Here is a 22,400-nt window from a genome sequence, read left to right as displayed (position 1 = left end):
ACGTTGTTCAGTTTCGGCGTAAAGCCTGCGCTCCACTTAGCAAACTTTCTTAAATTTTTCGGATTTAGGTGGAGTGGCTGAAGAATGAGGAGGTGATCGACCCTGCGGATGACAGGAACTTCTACATCACCATCGATCACAATCTGATCATTAAGCAAGCACGCCTCTCAGACACAGCCAACTACACGTGCGTGGCCAAGAACATCGTGGCCAAGCGGCGCAGCACGACTGCCACTGTCATCGTCTACGGTGAGTCACTCATATCTGAGTACACAATTTAATCTTCTTGTCAGGGTAGTATAAAATAATAAAATGATTCCGTATTGAAGTTGCAGTAAGCCATTGCCACCAGATTCAAATCTGAGCCTTTAATGGTCCTTTGGCAAAAAACAAACTATATGATAAATGTTCACTTGTATCACTGATTGTCATATATGCACAGGAAGAAAGAAAAATTGTAGTTAGTTTTCTAAAAGTAGCCGGAACTCTGAAAGTGTGAGGTGTTTTGAATATATTTAATACTGCTGTATTAATATGTATTTTGAGCACCATCCAAACCAAATTTCTTAACTTGACATTAATATGATTTCAAGGTTATCCAAATATGCGATGCAAAGAAAAAAATCAAATGGGTAGCGTTTTTACTAGTCATTCAAAATTCAACAATTTTACACTTGAAAACGAAAATCTGTAACAACAGACTGCCCTCGGAGGCATAAAAAATCTAAATTATAAATTGTATCTCTTTTTGATATGTGTTCCTAACTTATTTTAAATTAGTACTCTGCTTTTATTTAGCTAGAGGGACTGCAACCCAAACGTGATTTTTGAAAGCACTGCTTCTGGCACGTCTGCTAACAGAACTGACGTTGCCGAGCTCCTTTGTGAAGTTCAACTCTAAAGGCTGCTCGGGGCTAACCGAAGCGCCACAAGTGATACACGAAGTGTCCTCTTTTGATTACGTAAATGTTTTTCCATCAAGCGCTCTCCAGTCCTGTGTTTGATGGAAATGGAGCCGCTTGTGCCATACCTTAAGAGGAGAAATACAATCATATTTTTAGCAATTCCTCGGTGATTGCAAAAACAATGTTTAAAATGAGGAGCTTATAAGGCACTAATGCGTCTGGTGTCTAAATGACGCAAGGGCGCATGCTGTGAATTGGAGCAAGCGTGTATCATGCACTTGACGTCTCGGCAAGGATTCCCCGTCACCAACGCGAGGAAAATGTCTTTAAAGTCAGCTTATCTGTAATAGGTAAAGCACTGTAGTGTCACCACGGCTCCTCGTTTACAAAATTTCACGCAGCACACGTTTTCCAAACGTTGTCACGTGTGAAAGTAATGCAAAGAGCGGCGTAGCTGAAGAAAGCTGTGTATGATGTCAAAACAAAAGATAATTCACAACATTTTGAGGATTCCAATTGTCACTACAAAAGAGTATATCCAAGGAGACAAGTCATATAAGAAAAAAAAATACTTTCTACTATGGCAAGAAGAAAAAAAACCTTCTATAATATTATGTAAATAGGATGATGAGAGAATCACCATCGTTAATTTTGCCCAAACCTGTAAATACAAATACTAAAGTGAATGTATTTGCAATGTTTTAAGATTTTTTTTAATTAAAAATTTTTTTATATGACCATAAATTCCTATCAGTACAAAACTGTCCTACAATTCTGATAGGTTAACATAAAAAATAAAAAATTATACACTATACAATATAATCTAAATCGTAAATGTACTTGGAAAAAAGTCATTGTAAATCATAGTATAACTACAAAAAAGGGATAAATATATCCACTCATGCATTTTGGGTTGCGTAGGCAGCTAATCTGATGCCCAAAGCCCCCCAAAAATCTTCAAGGACAACGTGTGCTTTTGTATAATTTCCCAGTGTGATAGAAAAATACTGGCTTGGTAGTTGAGGTCTGAAAGCTTTGTGAAAATGTCAGCGGCTGCTTGGGAGTATCGGTGGCATGATGTGTTGATGCTGTGCGCCTGATTTTATGGCTGACAAAGACCGATGAAGGAGGAAAGAGACGCATTAATGGAAATCGGTGACTGGAAAATCTACTGTCCACCCCACGAAAAAGCCAAAGCTTGAGTGGAGATGGTCAAAAAAACTAAAGAATGTTGAACACCACATTGAGACATTAATATCTATGTACAGAATACATCAAGGTAAGCTTGGTTTTATAATGGGCCACCTCTAAGGTTGTAACGGTTCAACAATCTGAATCGATCTACCGATTGGTCCAATCAAAATTAATGAAGAATGCCTAAAACGTTTCAGCAACAAAATCATCCGTTATTATTTATTGTTTCAGGTCATATGTAATTAATTGTTTTAAATGTGTACATACTTTAATGTCATCATCAATTGATTGAAGGCCGTTGAATTGAATTGTAGCAGACTTGTCAATCAATCTGAATCGATATACTGATTAGTTAAGTCCAATCAAATTAATCAAAATAAAGAATGTGTCAAATGTTTCTCCAACAAAATGAACTAAAATTGCTTGGTGCATTTTCTCCTCACATAAAATTCTTTCAATTGTGTACATACTTGAATCAAATCGAATTGTGGCAGACTTTCGTGTACAATTGTGTAATGTATTATGTCATCGTACAAAGAGTAGATAGGACTTGATTTACATCCCATAGGTAACACGAAAAAAATTTAAGGGTTCTGCTCAATGTGTTTTTTTTCTCCAAACCTCAGTAAATGGCGGCTGGTCTACGTGGACGGAATGGTCAGTGTGCAACAGCCGTTGTGGTCGAGGCTACCAGAAACGCACACGCAGTTGCACTAACCCAACACCCCTCAATGGTGGCGCCATTTGTGACGGACAAAGCATCCAGAAGCTGGCTTGCAACCCTCTCTGTCCAGGTAAGGCTGTACAAAAATGACTAAGGTATACATTGCATTTAGTTAGGGGTTGGATATTGCTAGTGAAATTTTGAACATTTCAAATATTGCTATATTTCCATGAGAATCATTGGACTGGAATCATCGTAATCAGATGTGTTCAAAAGTATACTGCAGTAGTAGTGTTGTAGTATGACATTTGTGGGAATTTTATTTTAAAATCTTTTTGATAGCCCCGCCAAACTAAGAAACGCATTTGTCTATATTACACTTAAGTCTTTATTTGATCTGTTTATGCATGAAATAAGTAAATGTCAGATTTGCTGCAACACTAAAGCTGCAGGGTATTACCTGTTTATTGTGATACCATGTTACACAGTATGAATTTTGGTTTCTAATATATTACGTATTTACGTGCAGGCGTGATTCTTCGTTTTAAACGAGCAGTAACCATAGAAAATGGATAGACCCAACTATAGTTGCCATAAAATCAAATTATTTTAAATTGATTTTCATGCGGTTGTTCTAAACGTCCAACTTATGGGCTTACTAACTTCATGGAGGTGACGTGACTCGCCTGCTGGCACATCACAGGGCATCTACGTCTTATGTAGTGTTTCTATGGTTGCACCGGGTTACATCTTGCGTTAATAGTTTTGTTTTTGACAATTTGGTTAACCCTATGACGATAGTGAATACATTTTGATACATACATAGATATCAGTGGTACCTACTTACCAAATATTCCATGGGAAAATTTTGTTCCAAGATACAAAAGAAATTCAAGTTACAAAACACCAAATCTCACAAAAAAATCAAACATCCCCCGAAGTAAATATACTTCCTGTAGTTGATTTGGAAATTGAGATGATAGATTTGCTCTACTGCCAACCCTCTACCAACAACCCGCTGGCATCCTATTGCCTCGCAGTGAATTGCATCTCCATTATGCTTTTTGTGTGCCTTGGATCACATGTCGTTTGAGTGTTAAAGTTAACTTAATTCTTTAGGTTTTTCATCCTTTTTGAATTCATAATTTTAAGTTGGGTTTATGTGGGTGTTTTGTCATTTGCCATATAGTTCCCTCCTCCACACTCGCCCATCGAAAGCAATAGACAATGTTTTTGCATGTTTGTTACTCATCTATTGGCTTAATAAATGTTCTTTTTTTTTGTATTTCTCTCATCTTTGTAATTGCTTCAAAGAGTATTAGGGATATATATATGTATGTGTATATATACGTGTGTATATATGTATGTATATATATATGTATTTTTGTATATATATACATGTGTATGTATATGTATGTATATTTATATATGTATGTGTATGTATATATGTATGTATGTATATGTATCTATGTATATGTATATATGTATGTATATGTATATATGTATGTATATGTATGTATATATATATGTACATGTATGTATGTATGTATATATATATATGTATGTGTATGTATGTATATATATATATGTGTATGTATATGTATATATATATATATATATATATATATATATATATATATATATATATATATGTGTATGTATATATATGTGTATGTATATGTATGTATGTATATATATGTATATATATGTATGTGTGTATATATATATGTATATATATAGAGAGAGAGAGAGAGAATGGAATGCTTTTATAGTAATTATACAAGTATAATATTAGATTTAAAGCTTCACCACAAAGTGCAGAAATAACAACAACAAACAGACATAAGTAATCAATATATGTGTGTATATATACATATACAAATGTATATACATATATGTATGTATGTGTGTATATATATATGTGTATATATGTATATATATGTATGTATATGTATATATGTATGTATTTTTTTATATATATGTATGTATATATATATATATATATATATATATATGTGTGTATATATATATATGTGTGTGTATGTATATATATATATATGTATATGTGTATATATGCGAATTTTTAAAAAATCATGGTACATTGCTTTTGGATTTTTCTTCTTTTATTCCCATAAAAATTTAATTTCTCTCATCACACACTCATTGGACCACACCATCAGCCGATAGCCTCATGTGTATCGTTTATTGTGTGATAGTGGATGGCCTATGGACAGAGTGGAGTAAGTGGTCCACCTGTGGGACAGAATGCACCCACTGGAGAAGGAGAGAATGCGGCGCTCCAGCGCCCAAAAATGGAGGCAAGGACTGTGAAGGCATGGTGCTGCTGTCCAAGAACTGCACGGATGGCCTTTGCATGCAGCGTGAGTATCACAATTTCGAGTGTCGGTATCCCCTCATCCCTTCCTCTCCACTCCTTTGTTTATTCGATTTCTTTTCACCCATAACATTAACTGAAATCTCTCTTCTGCTTCTGATCTAACTTTGTGTGGCGCATGGCTGTTTTTGTTTTGTCATTTTCTTTTTTTTACGGCCTGAAAATATAGTTTCAGTGTTCATTTCTCTCCGAGCAAGAGTTGTGCTCACTTTCATAGTGATGGGATTCATATGTTTTACCAGCTGCTTTTCATCATGTTTCATCACTGGTAATCAATTCTTTAATGGCAAATTATATTGCACCAAAAGTGTAAGTATACGTAGTTTAAAAATGGAACATAAAGATGACATTATTTAATGAGTAAATGATTAGCCGGAAATTGCAGTTTTTTTTCCTTAACAAAATATAGCTATTAAAACAACAACAATCTCTGGGTGTTACCTTTTTTATTTTTAAAACATCTGCTTGAAACCCATGGCTGCAAAGTGCCATGAGTTTGCCCGGGCAGTTTCACAACTCTGACAGGAAGCAATTATTTCTCCTAATGACTCCCGCTTACACTCACAATCATTTCAAAGTTCACCAACAGCTTCAGGAGTTGAAAGCCTTTTCATAAATGGCATTTTCCATATTGGCTTTTGCAGTTGTTGGGTGGAGGGTATAAGAAAAGGAAAAATAGACAGCTTGTTTTTGGTGCACTTGGAACGCTGTTTCCTGGGGCGATGACCTCTTTGTAGTTTTTCCGTCTTTTGTTTGAGCAAAAGCCAAGCCGTTAAAACAGTTTCCAAACAGGCTGAAATGTCTGCTATAGAAAGCAATGCGTTCCACTTGTTGGCATTCATCGCTCAAAACACACCTCACACATTGATATATCAAAACACAGCTGTTTATAGTGCCAACTACCATCCAAACAAGGACAATTTCAGTCATAGTTTCTCTACTGATTTGTGTACTTTGAATCCTTTCTTTGTTCATGGAAAAAAATAATCAAAGTGATACAAATAATGAAGTTTCCCCGCATGTTTGTAAACACTTAACCACTCTCTGGTTGGCGAACACAGCTGTGTTTGCTTGTGCGAATGGGTAGAAGGAAATACACATTCATAAAACTAATTAATTGCTTTCAGTAGGGAGCTTTAATGTCCATTACAACTATTTCCGAAAGTTTTTGTCAAGTGAAATAAAATACTGTAAAGTAATGACGCAAGCCACCGCAATTTTCACGGTCATCAACCATGTCGTGAAAAATAGTGTAAGCCACATTTTTTTGGACCCTTTGTAGTTGGGGCCCGTGACTATATAAAGCATTTATAATGATGCCAACTTGGAAGCTATTAGATTCAGAGAGAAATTTAAGTAAAAACTAAACTTACAACATCCGATTTTGCGTACCAGTACATGGATGACATTTTATTATCATTTGCCGCCTACTGGAATGTTTTCATGTAGCACACGACTACTTGAATGGTTAATCATGAATTCTGCGCAGGGAAAGATTGAAAGGAAGATATATTTCTATAGATTCAGAAACAAGTTCAGGATTGATTTTTTTTCCATGGGAAGCTAAGAGAGTGAAACCATTTATATCAATGCTAATGTCCATTTCCACTCAAATTGAGAAGCCATTATGTGGAAGTCGACATTAAGCCAATGGAAGTTGTTTTACGAAATCTAAACTCACTCAGAGTGCTTTTTTCACTCCCTAAACTGATGTATGCCGGTGATTTTTGATACCAGAAACTCCTTCTGATCCTATTTTCTGTTGTTATATCTCTCGTCAAAGCTTTTATTGTAATTTAAAGCTAAAGCACGGTAAATAATTTACTAAAGAATGTCTGACTGTTAGGATGTGTGAGGCTAAGAGTCAAACATTAACATGTTCATTGTATTTTTAAAAAGTATATATATATTTATTGAATCATATATAACATGTGTAGCTTTTGCACATACAGCAATTTTGATGTAAATTATAAAGTACATCTAATGTAGCATATTAAATTTCCTCCATTTGATTTCTTCGATCGAAATAGGGTGAAAAGATCATGTTTTTAAATTCTTTAGGAGATACAAAGCAAAAAGGGAATTTTAATGTACAGGAAATAAACAAGAAATTAAAAGAAGTAAATTTTTATGCTACGCAACATTTTTTAGAAAATCGGAAAGATATTTTCAGATTTTTTAATAGTTACAAAACCAAGAAAATTGTTCAGATGGACAAGGACAGTGTCAAAATGAAAAGGTTTTGTTTTTTAATAAGATAACAAATAGCCGAGGCGCCAGATCGGTACTCAAAATCAGATGACTTTGGCTCAGGCAAAAATATGTAATTGGAAAAACTCAGAGGACCAAAATGGAAATAAACCAGGTTTATTATGTTTATCCTTGGCAATGTTACTTTACTGTATGTCCGGATGTGCTCTTTTCGTTGCTGTTGTTGAATAAATTCAATCAATCAGTCAAATAAAATCCATTCCCCACCATGCATTGCAATACATCAATCAGCGTACGAAATATAAAATTGTGCCACTTGAACCATGCAATGTAAATGGGGCCTGAAACACAATCTCCGACACCTAACTTTCACAGCTCAGCGACTCAGACATGTCTTGCACTCTCTCAGTTCTCTGCCCTGGCCTCTTCCCATGTTGTTTTTCCCTAGCGCGATCATTTTTAGACGTGACATTTTCCTGACATTGACTTGGAGAGCGAGCGAACGTTGACAAGGTCGACCACGACTTTTGTCAAATACCAGGAAGCGAAAGTCACTGGAAAACTGGTTCACGCCTACACTATTTCTCATTATTTCTAGAATCTTCACATTTCTTTATCCAATTATTTTTCATTACATTTATCCTCACAAGGGTGCCAATCTCGGCCAACTTTGGGTAGTAGGCGAGGGATGCCCGAAATTGGTTGCCAGCCAATGGCAGGGCACTATGAGACAACCGAACATTTCCGCAGATACTCATAACTACGGACAATGTAGCCAATCAGCCAATGTGTGTGTTAGAAGTATCCAAAGAAAACCCACGCAAACACGGGGTGAATATGCTTACCACTCTTTCACTGTGCAGCTTCATTTCTTGGGTAGCGTAATTCTCTGCAAAATTTCCTCTCCTTTACATGCCTTGAAAAGTGAATAGTTTGAACATCTTGATATATTTGAATGTGAGTTCAAATGCTTTTTACTGTTTTTTTTGCGCCCTACGTCTGGTCTGCGACCAACCAGGTTGTACCCTGCTTATCATACCTAATGTCATCTAGATAACTCTCTCTTTAGACAGGACTCTGCATATGGTGATTATGCCAGAGGTCCTCATCCATCATCTCATTGATTTTTCTGCTGGCCACTTGTCTGCCTGTGGCTCTTTGTCTCCCTGATAGAGGATATTGTTTGTGTCGTTGTTTATGGAAGGTTCCTGCGAGATTGAATAATATCTCAGTGTAGTATGACCTTCTTTGCATTCACAAAGCCATCTACACAGGGAGTCTTCGAGTTACGTTTATGACCCCCCCCCCCCCCCATTAAGTCCCGTCCAGCATAGTTTCTGCTTAATAGTGCACAGTGCTTGTGTTTTTCTGCGGCGAGAGTATCTTTGCTTTTTTTTCGTCGTCTTTTTTTTAACAATATAGCCCCAAAGAGGAAAGCTGGGTCTTCTAGGTTCAACCAAATGAATAACTGTTACCATGGAAACCAAGCTTAACACCATAAAATGAACGGAGAAAGGAGAGAGTTAACGACCCGCAGCCAGAAATACGTATATGGTTAGTAAGACCAAAGTTAAATCTGGCGAAAGTTTTGTGGTCACGCAGACATTGGCCCGTGGGCCGAGGTTGAAAAACTTGTACACACACGATCCGGGGGCGGGGCGAGCGCACGAATCCCGTTCCGGCGAAACGTCCGTTCGGCGAACTGTCCGTCGGCCAAACGTCCGTCGGCGAAACGTCTTTCGGCGAATCCTCCGAGTACCCTTAAAAAGCACCCTACCAAGATTAGTTTGTTCTACAAATCAGACACGTTTTCATTATAATATAGGACAAATCACGTCCGTTCTAAACTCAATACGGGGCGCATAGTTTTGTTTCTGAATACTTGCCGATTCCATTTTACAAAGGACGGTTGGCAACCCTAGGATTAGAAATTGTCGCAAAACCTTTAGTTTAGCAATGACATGTCGTCAGAAGTATTCAGTAAATGTTCTGTAAGTGGTGCTTCTTTCCCCTCACCTGTCCAATCGGTCTTCAGTACTAACGTGGCTGCTCTGGTTGAGTTTTTGAGATGATGGATAACATTACTAGCAAACCGTATTCCCTCGGCCTCTCTTCATCTGTTCTCATGCAGGAGAAGGGAGGGGCCAGATCAAGAAGGATGGCGTGCGCTGCGTCATTACTTCTACTCACAACTTTGTTGCTGTCTCATTTGTTGCGTTTGTTTTTCAGTTGGCTTAAATTAGATTTTCATCATCCCTCTCTCCTGCCATGTTCCACAACTCCTCCCTAAACTCCCCCGCCCATTTCCTCCCCTCTCTTCCTCAAGGTTCCTTATATCAGAAGTCAACTGAGGCTAAAGGCACGCTTGAATTGGGAAGTACATGTGAGTTATTTCATTCCCTTTTTATTTATTTCATTTTCTTTGCCTTGTCTTGTCTTTTCACATTCTTTTATACAACCAAAAGCCATTTATGTTGTTGTCAACTGAGCGGGGAGGCCTTGAGGTTGCGTCTGTTAGTGTCTGGAGTTGATTTTCCAAGCATCTATTAGGAGTAGGACTTTTGACCTTTTCGTGTTTTACTTGATCATTGTGGTCGTGTAAACCAGTGTTTCTCAACCACTGTGCTGTGAGCAATGGTTTGGTTTCTCGCGGAAAATGACATGACAAGAAGTGATAAATTATAATATTCTGACAGAAAAAAAATAATATTTTGAGATTAAAATTGAAATGACGAACAATAAATACATAGTGCAATATTACAAGATTCAAATCCTAATACAACAAGTTTAAATGTATTCTATTGCTTATATTTTAACGTAACGTGATTCGGAAGTTTCACGGGCATCAACTTTTGGCGTCGTAAAGTCTGTGTGAGCCCAAAACTGATTTTCGCGTAATTTTAAGTGGTGTCAGTGTGAAAAATTAGATATTTAAATATTTTTTTGTGTTTCTTTGACCCGTGTTAATAACAAAATTTGATGAGAATGACTTTATAATGTAAATATAGGTGAGAGTTTAAAATTGGAAAATGTTAAAATGGTGGTGTGCCTTGAGATCTTTACAATGCAAGAAGTGTGCCTCAGCTCAAAAATGGTTGGGGAAACACTGGAGTAAACACACTGCACTGCTAAAGCAATTACAACGTGAATTAAGTAGCCAGAATAATGTTCCCATGTTTTGATCAATATAACCACTTACAGTCTTTTCACACTGACAATCGGCGAAGTCTTTCATTTTATTGTGTTCTTTCAAATCTTGTTGTTTATGTAGAGAAGTCAATACAGGAAAGCACATAACAGAACCTTCATCCTCACATACACCCAGCCGTGCTTTGTTTAAAGTTGGCTTAATATGGGAAGTTATCTCAAACAGCAATCATACAAATAGCTCAGTCAATGGCGTGCTTGCACACCGAATAAGTGAAATTAACCAGATAAATCATTTCTAATCTGCATTCTTCGGGATACTATGGCTCCAGGGGGACTACAGTTAAAAAAAATGAATCATCCTGTATTGCGTTAACAAGAGAAAATAGTGTCTGATTTGGCGAATGTACGAATACTGGTAGGGTGGTTATGCAGAGAAACATATTTCCCCATATTTTCTTAAAATTTTGCCTCCAAAGTAACACATTTGTACTTCCTATTAAAACCATGAATATGGAGGTGAAAATCGCGAATCAGGGGCCGTCTTATACGAGAGAAATCGTAAAATTAAACGATTTTAAGACAATTTTAAGGGTACGGCTTATACGTGGATGCGGTCAATATGCGAGAAAATACGGTAATCAGAACAGATATTTCTTTTATTTTTGTTTTTGTTTGTTATTTGTATTAAAAATGCATTGCAATAGAGTTTGCAATAGTCCCTAAAACATAACACTGACAGAAAAAAAGTCTACAAACACACACTCCCGACTCCTATTAATGTTAAAACTAATCTATGTTTTTAAGCGCTGCAAGAAATGATGGGACGACCGTTGCAAACTTCCTCTATTGAGTTAAGCCGCATAATGTTTTTCCTGCAAAACGTCGGTCGTAATTATATCCGCTGTGGCTCTCAGGCATAAGACTAATAGACAAAGAGCGCTAATATCAGCTCCGCTTGGAAAAAGAAATAATTGGAGCTGCTTTAAAAAGTGTAAATACATCATTCTCAATGTCTTCTTTAAAGGTGAGGAAACCGAGTAGAAGCACAGTCACCATGATAATTGCTTTTTTAAAACTTGTATTTCAGCGTTTTATCTCTTATTGTGTTACAGGCCCCCGTCTACCTCCAGTCTGTTAATTCATCCGGAAGTTAATGCTCATGTCTGTGCCTTCATAATAATAATAATAATAATAATAATAATAAGCCCCTGTCATTGCCATTCCTTATATTTTTTTTCCACGCACAGACAATGGCTCATTTTCAAAGGGATGTATTCATCTAAGTGATACATTTTAATGCGTATACTTAGCAGGCTGCTAAGTTATCATCAATGCACGGCTCGCACGTTAAATCACCACAGGCGAACTCGGGGAGAGAAATTACATTCTCTAGCTTTCATCACTCGACTCCCCGCTTGGCTGTCGGTTCCCGTCTGTCGAGGCGGAAGAATTATAACGGCCCGACGCAGGGGAGGATGATGACGCCGTTATTTTGACACTTCAGAGTTCCTGGTCTGCTGTGTTCAGAAAAAAAAATAGGGGGAGGGAGAGGGGGCAGAGGGAACCTTTTATACTTTCCCACCATCCCTCTGGATTTTACTTATTGTTGTATTGGCTCTGTCACAGTCATGCTGGGTTTCACATCCATTGACTTGGTGCACTATTTTTTTTTTGTATTTTTTGGGGGGGCAAGAATATTATAGAGACAAAGTGTCGTTCACTTTGCAGGTCCTGTAAGGGTTTTAGCTGTGTAGTATTTGGTTCCATCTACCGGCCAAGTTTTGTCATTTATAGTGTACATAATCTGGAAAGTACATTGGGATGGGGTTTTGGAGCAGAGGTGTTTTCCCTTTCTGACTTGCTTTGCTTTGCCTTCTTTCATTCTTTCTAAAAACGTAGCAATGTCACAATGCATGAAACTCACAAAAATGTTTTTAGTTTGAGTTTGATTTATTTAATAAAGGGACAGTGCATATTAATGAATATATACATATTTATGGACATGTAGATATAGTATATGTAAATATGTACGATTATAGCCAGAGGTTTTTCCGTTTTTAGTCCCTTGTGCAGGTTGAAGATAAACGATGAGACACACACACACACACACACACACACACACACACACACACACACACACACACACACACACACACACAAGTAGCGCCATTACCCTCAAGTGTGACAAACAATCTAAAGCTGCAAAATGGAAAGAAGCTGCCTTTGCCTTAATCCTTGTGTTTAGGAATAACAGCTTCACATAAGGAAATAAGACTCTTGAGTTGCTGGTTTTAATAGTCAATATGCTAATCATTTTGATTTCTGATGCCAGTTTTACCAGGCCTCACCAAATAACTATATATGTTTGCCCAACAGATGTAACTGGCCAGCACATGCATCAATTATCTCAATCCTAGCTGCTCATAGCATTATTGATGTTTTTTTTCTTTCCCGTCTTGTCTGCAGTGGCCCCCAGCACAGATGACGTGGCCCTCTACGTGGGCGTCGTCATTGCCGTGATCATGTGCCTGGTCATCTCTGTGGTGGTGGCGCTGTTCATATATCGGAAGAACCACCGGGACTTTGACTCGGGCGTCATGGACTCGTCCGCTCTCAATGGAGGCTTTCAGCCCGTCAGCATCAAGACAGCGCGCAAAGGTGCTTCCCTGAAATTTTCATCTGCATTTTCAGTCCAGTGTGTGTAAAAAAGCCTTGCATGGCCCATCGGTGTATGAATACGTGCGTTCTTTACATTTAGTGAACGCGACACCCCTACTATACACAGACATAGATAAAATACACAAAACCAGGGGTGTCAAACTCAGTTTTGTTCACAGGCCACAATACCATTAGATTTCAAGTGGACCAGTTTGTTTTGGGCCGAAAAAGTTACTTTACTGGCTGTCATTGATGCCGCTAGACACCCAATCCATTTTGAATGGGAGTTCGTTCATTTGCCCCTCCCAGTCAAAATTGGTTGGACATCTAGCACCATCAATTGCACAGGTAGATGAGCATCCACAGTCAGTTAAAATGAATTGGATTATAATATATCATTATCAATCGCAAGCAATGAGTTAATTTTGCGTCACTTTTGATTTTTTTTACTTCTATTTTAGGCTACTACTTCCAGTAAATTTTGGATAATTTTGGATTCATTTTGATGAATTTTCCATGTGCTTGTTCCTTTGTTGGTTCCTGCTGATTTTGGGGCATTTCCACATTTTTTACTGTTAATTTTGGGGCATTTTAAGGTTCCTTATTTAACACATTTGCTGCCACTCAAGGTGCTGTTTTGACAGCCACGAAAGCACTCAAAACCAGAAACCCACATAACCAACCGTTCATCCAACCATGCAAGCCTAAAATCATCATTAATTTTTTTCTTTAAATAACCTTTACAAAGTGTCCAATTTTACAGACTAAACTTCCCATGGAAAGTTTCAAGAAATGCATTGTAATGGTGAAAATAGCAGTTTTTCAACTTTTCATTCCTGTTCACTGGCGAATGTAAAACCTAACTGTTAAAACGCAGCGTTAACTAAAAAGGATATCGCCGGAGAGTCATCTGCTTATTTGCTTACGTATCAAAGCAAACAACGGCGAGCGACAGAGCGTCACGTCTTCTGCCCGTACGAGGAACATTTATCCCGTAGCTGACGGCTAAGCGGAGCCTTAGCGCTGCCATCTGGTCTTCATGAATCCCAGCTGGCCTTTAGCGCCTCACACTGAGTAATGTTGCGCTGTGGCAAAATTGATTTCCCTGATGGGTAAAAAGCAAGCGGGCAAAAGCAGGTGGGCGCCAATCGAGGGTGCAGCGTTATTTCCTGGAGGTCATTTTTTATCTTCTCTCTTCCCTTCTCACCCTAGCCGATCTCCTCACCGCTCCCCCTGACTTGACCTCGGCGGCCGCCCTGTATCGGGGACCCGTCTACGCCCTGCACGACACGGCCGACAAAATCCCCATGACCAATTCCCCCCTGTTGGACCCTCTGCCCAACCTCAAGATCAAGGTGTACAACTCCTCTGGCCTAGTGACGCCACAAGACGACCTGGGTGGGGAATTCTCTTCAAAGCTCTCGCCAAAACTGCCGCACGGCCTTCCGGAAAACAGCGACAGCACGATTGGTCGCCGTGCCCAGACCTTGCTGCGCTCCAGGGACCCTTCCTGCACTGCTGTCGGTTCCTTCAGCTCACAAGGTGGTCACCTCATCGTCCCCAACTCAGGTACAATACGCAGGAGTTCACACTTAGCGTTCAGGCTGCCGAGTTAGAAGAAGTTGTCTTGTCTCTTTGCTACTTTTTAAAAAATCTGTTGTTGTGGAAAAGGTCACTTCAAGGCCATGGTGAAATCAATGTGTTATCCGACATAAGCAGTGAGTGTTTGTAGGCACGAGAAAATCTTTCAGAGACGCTTTTTTGACAAGACTTCAAATGAAATCAATAATGGATGGGAAAATTGAAATCACAATGCGCCCAGCAATTTGAGACTCCTATGACAAGTGGAATGGTTATTTTCAAATAAAATGTCACCTCCCGGCGGCCCGATGTCCAAGTGGTAAGCAAGTCGGTTTCACAATTCTGAGGCCTATATGGCAGGGGCAGGGGTAGGGAACCTATGCCTTGGGAGCCATATGTGGCTCTTTTGATGGGTGTATATGGCTCTCCGCTAACCTGTGGTAAAATATGGGAACCGCTAGTGAGAGACCTAACTCCCGAACACACCAATGGGAGCGTCACGCCGGCAATGTGGCCCTGACACTATCTCTAGCACCTTTTTAATCATAATTTTTCTTCATTAGACTCTTCTGCATTAATACTCTGATTGATACTCATTGATTAGCAACAGTGAAAAAATGTACTCAAAAGAATTCAGAGACTTTTTTTTACTTCCAAAGTGGTGAAATGATTAATAAATTGCACACATTTCATGTATTTTTACTTTGAAATTCTTAGTATGGCTCTCAAGGAATAATGGTTGAAAATATGAATTGTTTATGGCTCTCTTCGTCAAAAAGGTTCCCGACCCCTGCTATATGGAGTTCACATGTTCTACATGGGCGTGCGTGGGTTTTCTCCAGGTACTCTGGTTTCCTCCCACATCCCAAGAACATGCAAAAGTACATAATAATAATCGGACATAGGCTTTGTCATCATCATTGACTCGACAAAAAGCCTAATTGTCATCATACCCAGAAACTGCGTATGACGAAATTGGTAAATTAGATGCATACATCCTTCACATGAAAAACAGAGTTTTTTTTTATGACATCTGTCATTCATTAACCCTGGAAAAGAATATGAATAACATTTGGTCGGATGTGTATTGTGTATTCCAGGTGTGAGTCTGCTTATCCCGGCAGGAGCCATCCCGCAGGGTCGTGTGTATGAAATGTACGTGACCGTGCAGAGGAAGGAATCCTTGAGGTAAGTAACCTGTGCTGTGAAAGTCAAAAACCTACTACATCCGGAGTTTTTTTTTCTTCTTTTAATAAGAATATCATTCCCTCCCCTGTAGCCACCCAAATGAATTTACCAACTTAACATTTCCAAGCTTGGTAATCTTTCGCTTGAAGCCTTTGAACAACCTGATGTCCGTACTTATAGAGCCGCATCATCACTCTCCAAAGCATCCACTTAACTGTGCTTAAGTTGATGCTGAGTTGCAGGGCAGGCGTCAGAACAGACTTTCCGAGGCTTCCGGCGCCCGCCCGCTTTTAGAGTTCTTTTTATGAGTCACGGTATTAGCTAGCGTACACTATACATATGAGCATGGTGTGTGTTGTTGTCGCATTCAGCTACTTAAACCTAAGTTTTAACTGAATCTTGAAAAGTCTCACAACTTATCATCGCAAATTTAGACAAAGCAAACGGTAAATCCAAGGGTTTTTAATGTGCCACGTGGGAGTTCAGTGTACTCCTGTTGTGGGTGTTTATTTAGTGAATGAAGTTGGACACAATAGAGATGTAAAGAGGGAGAAAGGAAAAAAAACCAGAAGGTATAGTGATACAAAAACATGGTTGAATATGCATGCTACCTAATGGAGGTTGCATTGCTTATCGATGTCTACTCCTACCAAACACAAGACGGGTCACCTAGGACATTTTAGCCTGTTTCGTTCCGAGTTACCAACAATATTTGGTTTTAACTCAGTATAAACTTGTCACGATACTATCGTACTATAGATGTTGCGTTTTCGATACACGTAGGCTTTTAAAAAATAATTTAAAAAACACTCAATGTTTTAACTCCTCCCACCTTTTATACTGTACTATAATATCACAGAAAAAATGTAATGTGCTTGGAGGATGCAAGGCACTTCAAGAAACTAATGTATTTCTACATCATCATATCATCATATATCTCTCTATCTATATCTCTCTATCTATATCTCTCTATCTCTCCATCTATATCTCTATCTATATCTCTCTATCGTTATATCTCTATCTCTCTATATATCTCTATATCTATATCTCTCTATATCTCTATATCTATATCTCTCTATATCTCTCTATATCTCTCTATCTATATCTCTATCTCTCTATCTCTCTCTATATATCTCTCTATCTCTCTCTATCTTTATATCTCTATCGCTATATATCTCTATATCTCTCTATATATCTATATCTCTCTATCTCTATCTCTCTATATCTCTATATCCCTATATCTATATATCTATATCGCTATATAGCTCTATATCTCTATTTCTATATCTCTCTATCTCTCTATCTCTATATCTCTCTATCTCTATAGCTCTATCTCTCTATCTATAGCTTTATATCTCTCTATCTCTATATCTATATATCTTTATCTATATTTATGATAGTTCACAACTTTCACATGACAATGTATTAAAAAAAAATCCTATTACAAGGAACTTGCATTAGATATTATAAAGCCTGTTGTTGTTCAACATGAGTCTTGAATTAATCTACGACCACCACCCGACCTCCAGGCCTTCAGTTGAAGACGGACAAGCAGTTTTGAGCCCCGTGGTGTCCTGCGGCCCCCCAGGCGCCTTGCTGACGCGGCCCCTGGTCCTCACCATGCACCATTGTGCCATTTCTGAGGGCCAACAGGATTGGCTGATCCAGCTCAAGAGCCAGTCACCGCAGAATACGTGGGAGGTAAGATAGAGCGACAAAATACAGCGAATCTCAATTTTTTTTATTGGAAAGCAAGTTGCACGCCCTTTTCCGAGATCATGGCAGATAAAACAAAAACATTACCCACATGTAAAGAGAGAATCCTGACAATGAGATTGTGAAAACTGTGTCGCCGTATAGCTATGGTCTTGGCTATGTGTCATATGGTGTTCACAACAAAGCAATTTTGCACACATTGTCAAAAATTTACATTTTGATGGACATTTTGAAAAAGAATTCTAGTGTCAAATAATGGAAAAAAGGTTGTTGTCATCATCCAACCATCCTATTTCTATAGGCCTGCCCTAAATTTGCTATTGTGCCGCAGGACATGGTGGTGGTGGGTGAGGAGAACTTCACCACGCCATGCTATATCCAGATGGACGACGAGGCATGCCATATCCTTACGGAGACTCTGGGCACGTATTGCCTGGTGGGCCAGTCGCTTAGCGCCGCCACTACCAAGCGCCTCAAGCTGGCCATCTTCGGCCCGCTCACGTGCCCTGCCGCCGAGTACCACATCCGGGTCTACTGCCTGGATGACACGCAAGATGCTCTCAAGGTGAGTTCGTCGACACGCCTTTGTGTTTTTGGAAAAAGGTTTACATGAATTAGTACCCCAGCAATGTCAGTGTGGTCCCTAGCACATCTATTTTCTCATAGTTGGGATGGGCCTGTCACTACTTTTTTTCCCCTTCCATCTGACTGCCAACAGCCTATTATGTTATATTTAAACTCAAAAACAGCTGTTAACAGATACCTTTTTAGCCTTTTTTTGATCAAATATTAAATTGCCCTCCTAAAAATGTGACTTATACTCCAGTGCGATGTGCGATGTGAATTTGTATGTATGTATGTATGTGTGTGTGTATGTGTGTATGTGTGTATGTGTGTGTATGTGTGTGTATGTGTGTGTATGTGTGCATGTGTGCATGTGTGCATGTGTGCATGTGTGCATGTGTGCATGTGTGCATGTGTGTATGTGTGTGTGTGTATATGTATGAGTATATGTATATAAAAAATGACTATGTATAGTATGGCTTTTTCCTAAAAAAAAATGACCATGTATAGTATGTTTTTTTCTTCAAAAAAATGACCATGTATAGTATGGCTTTTCTCCTAAAAATGACCATGTATAGTATGGCTTTTTTCCTAAAGAAATTACCATGTATAGTATGTTTTTTTCTTCAAAAAAATGACCATGTATAGTATGGCTTTTCTCCTAAAAATGACCATGTATGGTATGGCTTTTTTCCTAAAGAAATGACCATGTATAGTATGGCTTTTCTCCTAAAAAATGACCATGTATAGTATGTCTTTTTTCCTAAAAAAAAATGACCATGTATAGTATGGCTTTTTTCCTAAAGAAATTACCATGTATAGTAAGGCTTTTTCTTAAAAAAAATTGACCATGTATAGTATGGCTTTTTTCCTAAAGAAACGACCATGTATAGTATGGCTTTTTCCTAAAAAAATGACATAGTATAGTATGGCTTTTTTCCTTTAAAAAACGACATAGTATAGTAAGGCTTTTTTTCCTAAAAAAACGACATAGTATAGCATGGCTTTTTTTCTTGAACAACGACATAGTAGAGGAAGCCTTTTTTTCTTAAAAAACGATATTGTATAGTAAGGCTTCTTTTCTTAAAAAACGACATAGTATAGTAAGGCTTTTTTTCTTTAAAAAATGACAGCAAGTAAGGCTAAGAGAGTCGGAGAATACATCTGACTTCTGATTCTTCACCTTCTAGTTGTTGCTGTGGTCCACTGGCAAAATCATTGGGTCAGAACATGAGGTGGGAATCAGGAGTGAGTTCAATTCCACTCGTTGCAATTCTCAAATTGTTTATTGAGGTAATGAAAAGGATAAATACAACTTCCAACTTTACAGTGGTGCAGTGGCAAAGACAATGGGTCAGAACTTCAGGTGGACTCAAGTTCAAATCAGAAGTGAGTTTGATTCCACTCTTTGCAATTCTCAAATTGTTTATTGAGGTAATTAAAAGGATAAATATAACTTCCAATCACATCATTTCAGAAGACACTGTGGTCCAGTGGCAAGAACAATGGGTTGAAATTGAAGTTGGACACAAGTTCAAATCTGGAGTGAGTTCAAGTCCACTCTTTGCAAATCTCAAATTGTTTATTGAGGTGATGAAAATGATAAATATAACTTCCAATCATGTCATTTCAGAAGTCACTGTGGTCCAGTGGCAAAGACAATGGGTCAGACAGACCTCAAGTTAGTGGATTTGACTGCCATGTGGGAGATGGGGTTCGAATCCCGCTCTCGTTTGACTAATCACTACACTAGTAGTTCAGTAAATGGGTAATCCTTTTTTCATTCAAATAAAGACTTAGTCATTTTTTTCAGCAAAACAATATTTCCGGTCAGCCTTCGGCTGACCGGAAGACAGTTGGGAGGGGGGATCCCTGGTGGTGTTCGACAGTCGGCCTTCGGCCGACTGCCGACACCATACAGTCGTTGACTGGCGACACCGGGACGTGAACCCTCGACACCCACGTCGCAGGCAGGTGACTTACCCACTACACCACGAGGCGGCCCGCCTATACATGATTGGAAGTTATACTTATCCTTTTCATTACCCAAATAAACAATTTGAGAGTTGCAAAGAGTGGAATTGAACTCACTCCTGATTTGAACTTGAGTCCACCTGAAGTTCTGACCCATTGTCTTTACCACTGGACCACAGTGACTTCTGAAATGATATGATTGGAAGTTATACTTATCCTTTTCTTTACCCAAATAAACAATTTGAGAATTGCAAAGAGTGGAATTGAACTCACTCCTGATTTGAACTTGAGTCCACCTGAAGTTCTGACCCATTGTCTTTACCACTGGACCACAGTGACTTCTGGAATGATGTGATTGGAAGTTATACTTATCCTTTTCTTTACCCAAATAAACAATTTGAGAATTGCAAAGAGTGGAATTGAACTCACTCCTGATTTGAACTTGAGTCCACCTGAAGTTCTGACCCATTGTCTTTACCACTGGACCACAGTGACTTCTGAAATGATGTGATTGGAAGTTATACTTATCCTTTTCTTTACCCAAATAAACAATTTGGGAATTGCAAAGAGTGGATTTGAACTCACTCCTGATTTGAACTTGAGTCCACCTGAAGTTCTGACCCATTGTCTTTACCACTGGACCACAGTGACTTCGGAAATGATGTGATTGGAAGTTATACTTATCCTTTTCATTACCCAAATAAACAATTTGAGAATTGCAAAGAGTGGAATTGAACTCACTCCTGATTTGAACTTGAGTCCACCTGAAGTTCTGACCCATTGTCTTTGCCACTGGACCACAGTGACTTCTGAAATGATGTGATTGGAAGTTATATCTATCCTTTTCATTACCTCAATAAACAATTTGAGAATTGCAAAGAGTGGAATTGAACTCACTCCTGATTTGAACTTGAGTCCACCAGAAGTTCTGACCGTTTGTCTTTGCAACTGGACCACAGTGACTTCTGAAATGAAGCGATTGGAAGTTATATTTATCCTTTTCATTACCTCAATAAACAATTTGTGAATTGCAAAGAGTGGAATTGAACTCACTCCTGATTCCCACCTCAAGTTCTGAACCAATATTTTTGCCACTGGACCACAGCAATAACTAGGAGAAGAATCAGAAGTCAGATTTATTCTCCGACTTTCTTAGTCTTAATATACTATGTCGATTTTTTAAAGAAAAAAGCCTTACTATATACAGACGCTCCACTACTTACGAACATTCAACTTACGAACAACGGTACATACGAACATGTCTGCAAATTGCGTTTAAGTCCAAAAATGTTCGCAAGTCCAATTTTGTATTTCGCGCCTTTTTCGGAGTAGTACTTCTTTCCGCCGCTAATACCGACGCCTGGCGCTGTGAGAGCTCAGCTCACCCAGCATCTACCTTCTTCTTCGTTGCAGTGCGGAAGTGCGTGAATGTATCTCCAGTGTTCAAAGAACCTTTTTCATTTGTATCATTAAATATCTCAATATTGAATATGCTTGGTAAAAAGCTAAAGGCTTCTATTGAGGGAGTTGCAAGGAAGAGGCAAGCCATTTCATTTGAAACGAGTGGCAATAATAACGAAGCTTGATGCGCGTGAGAGTGGTGAGCGTTTCACGGGCATTGAATCGTTCGACCGTCAGTACCATTTATAAACAGAAAGATCGAGCAGCAGGACCCAAATATTGAACGTTGCACAAAGTTTGCAAATCAATTGAATGATGCCATACAGTGCTACCGCATCATTTATGATGAAAAAAAGAAGAAAACTGTGCAATCGTCATTAGGTCGCTTCTTTTGGCCAGTTTCTAATACATAAACCTCTCTCTCTCTACAGTACTGTACATATTCTCTCCATTTTATTAAATGTTTTTTTTTCAGTACAAACCAATGCGTGTTACTTATACAAGCCTTAAACATACAAATGCACTTATATAAACCTTCAATATACTTATATCGGCCTTAAACATAAATTATAATACAAAATATAGCACTGAATCAACTTACAAACCAATTCAACTTATGAACAATCGCTCGGAACCAATTGCGTTCGTAAGTAGGGGAGCGTCTGTATAGGTATATATATATATATATATATATATATATATATATATATATATATACACACATATACATATACATATATATATATATACACACATATATATACATATATATATACATATATACATATATATATATACA

General features: G+C 38.4%; 1 protein-coding gene across 5 annotated transcripts in view; it reads left to right on the top strand.

Annotated features, from left to right (window-relative positions):
* Window positions 1-22,400, top strand: part of unc5cb (unc-5 netrin receptor Cb) — a 103,937-nt gene that overhangs the window by 75,670 nt on the left and 5,867 nt on the right. For 4 of the 5 annotated variants that reach the window (XM_077622134.1, XM_077622133.1, XM_077622132.1 and 1 more), the window contains 9 exons: window positions 69-249; window positions 2,726-2,893; window positions 4,980-5,144; window positions 9,696-9,752; window positions 12,986-13,177; window positions 14,390-14,746; window positions 15,859-15,946; window positions 17,476-17,647; window positions 17,994-18,227. In XM_077622134.1, coding sequence (XP_077478260.1) covers window positions 69-249; window positions 2,726-2,893; window positions 4,980-5,144; window positions 9,696-9,752; window positions 12,986-13,177; window positions 14,390-14,746; window positions 15,859-15,946; window positions 17,476-17,647; window positions 17,994-18,227 — 1,614 coding nt within the window. The remainder of the gene's footprint in view (window positions 1-68; window positions 250-2,725; window positions 2,894-4,979; window positions 5,145-9,695; window positions 9,753-12,985; window positions 13,178-14,389; window positions 14,747-15,858; window positions 15,947-17,475; window positions 17,648-17,993; window positions 18,228-22,400) is intronic. The other variant, XM_077622136.1, reaches the window with a different exon arrangement.

The sequence above is a fragment of the Stigmatopora argus genome, chromosome 16 (assembly GCF_051989625.1).
Source record: "Stigmatopora argus isolate UIUO_Sarg chromosome 16, RoL_Sarg_1.0, whole genome shotgun sequence".
Taxonomy (NCBI): domain Eukaryota; kingdom Metazoa; phylum Chordata; class Actinopteri; order Syngnathiformes; family Syngnathidae; genus Stigmatopora; species Stigmatopora argus.
This window is presented reverse-complemented; position numbering and strand designations above follow the sequence as displayed.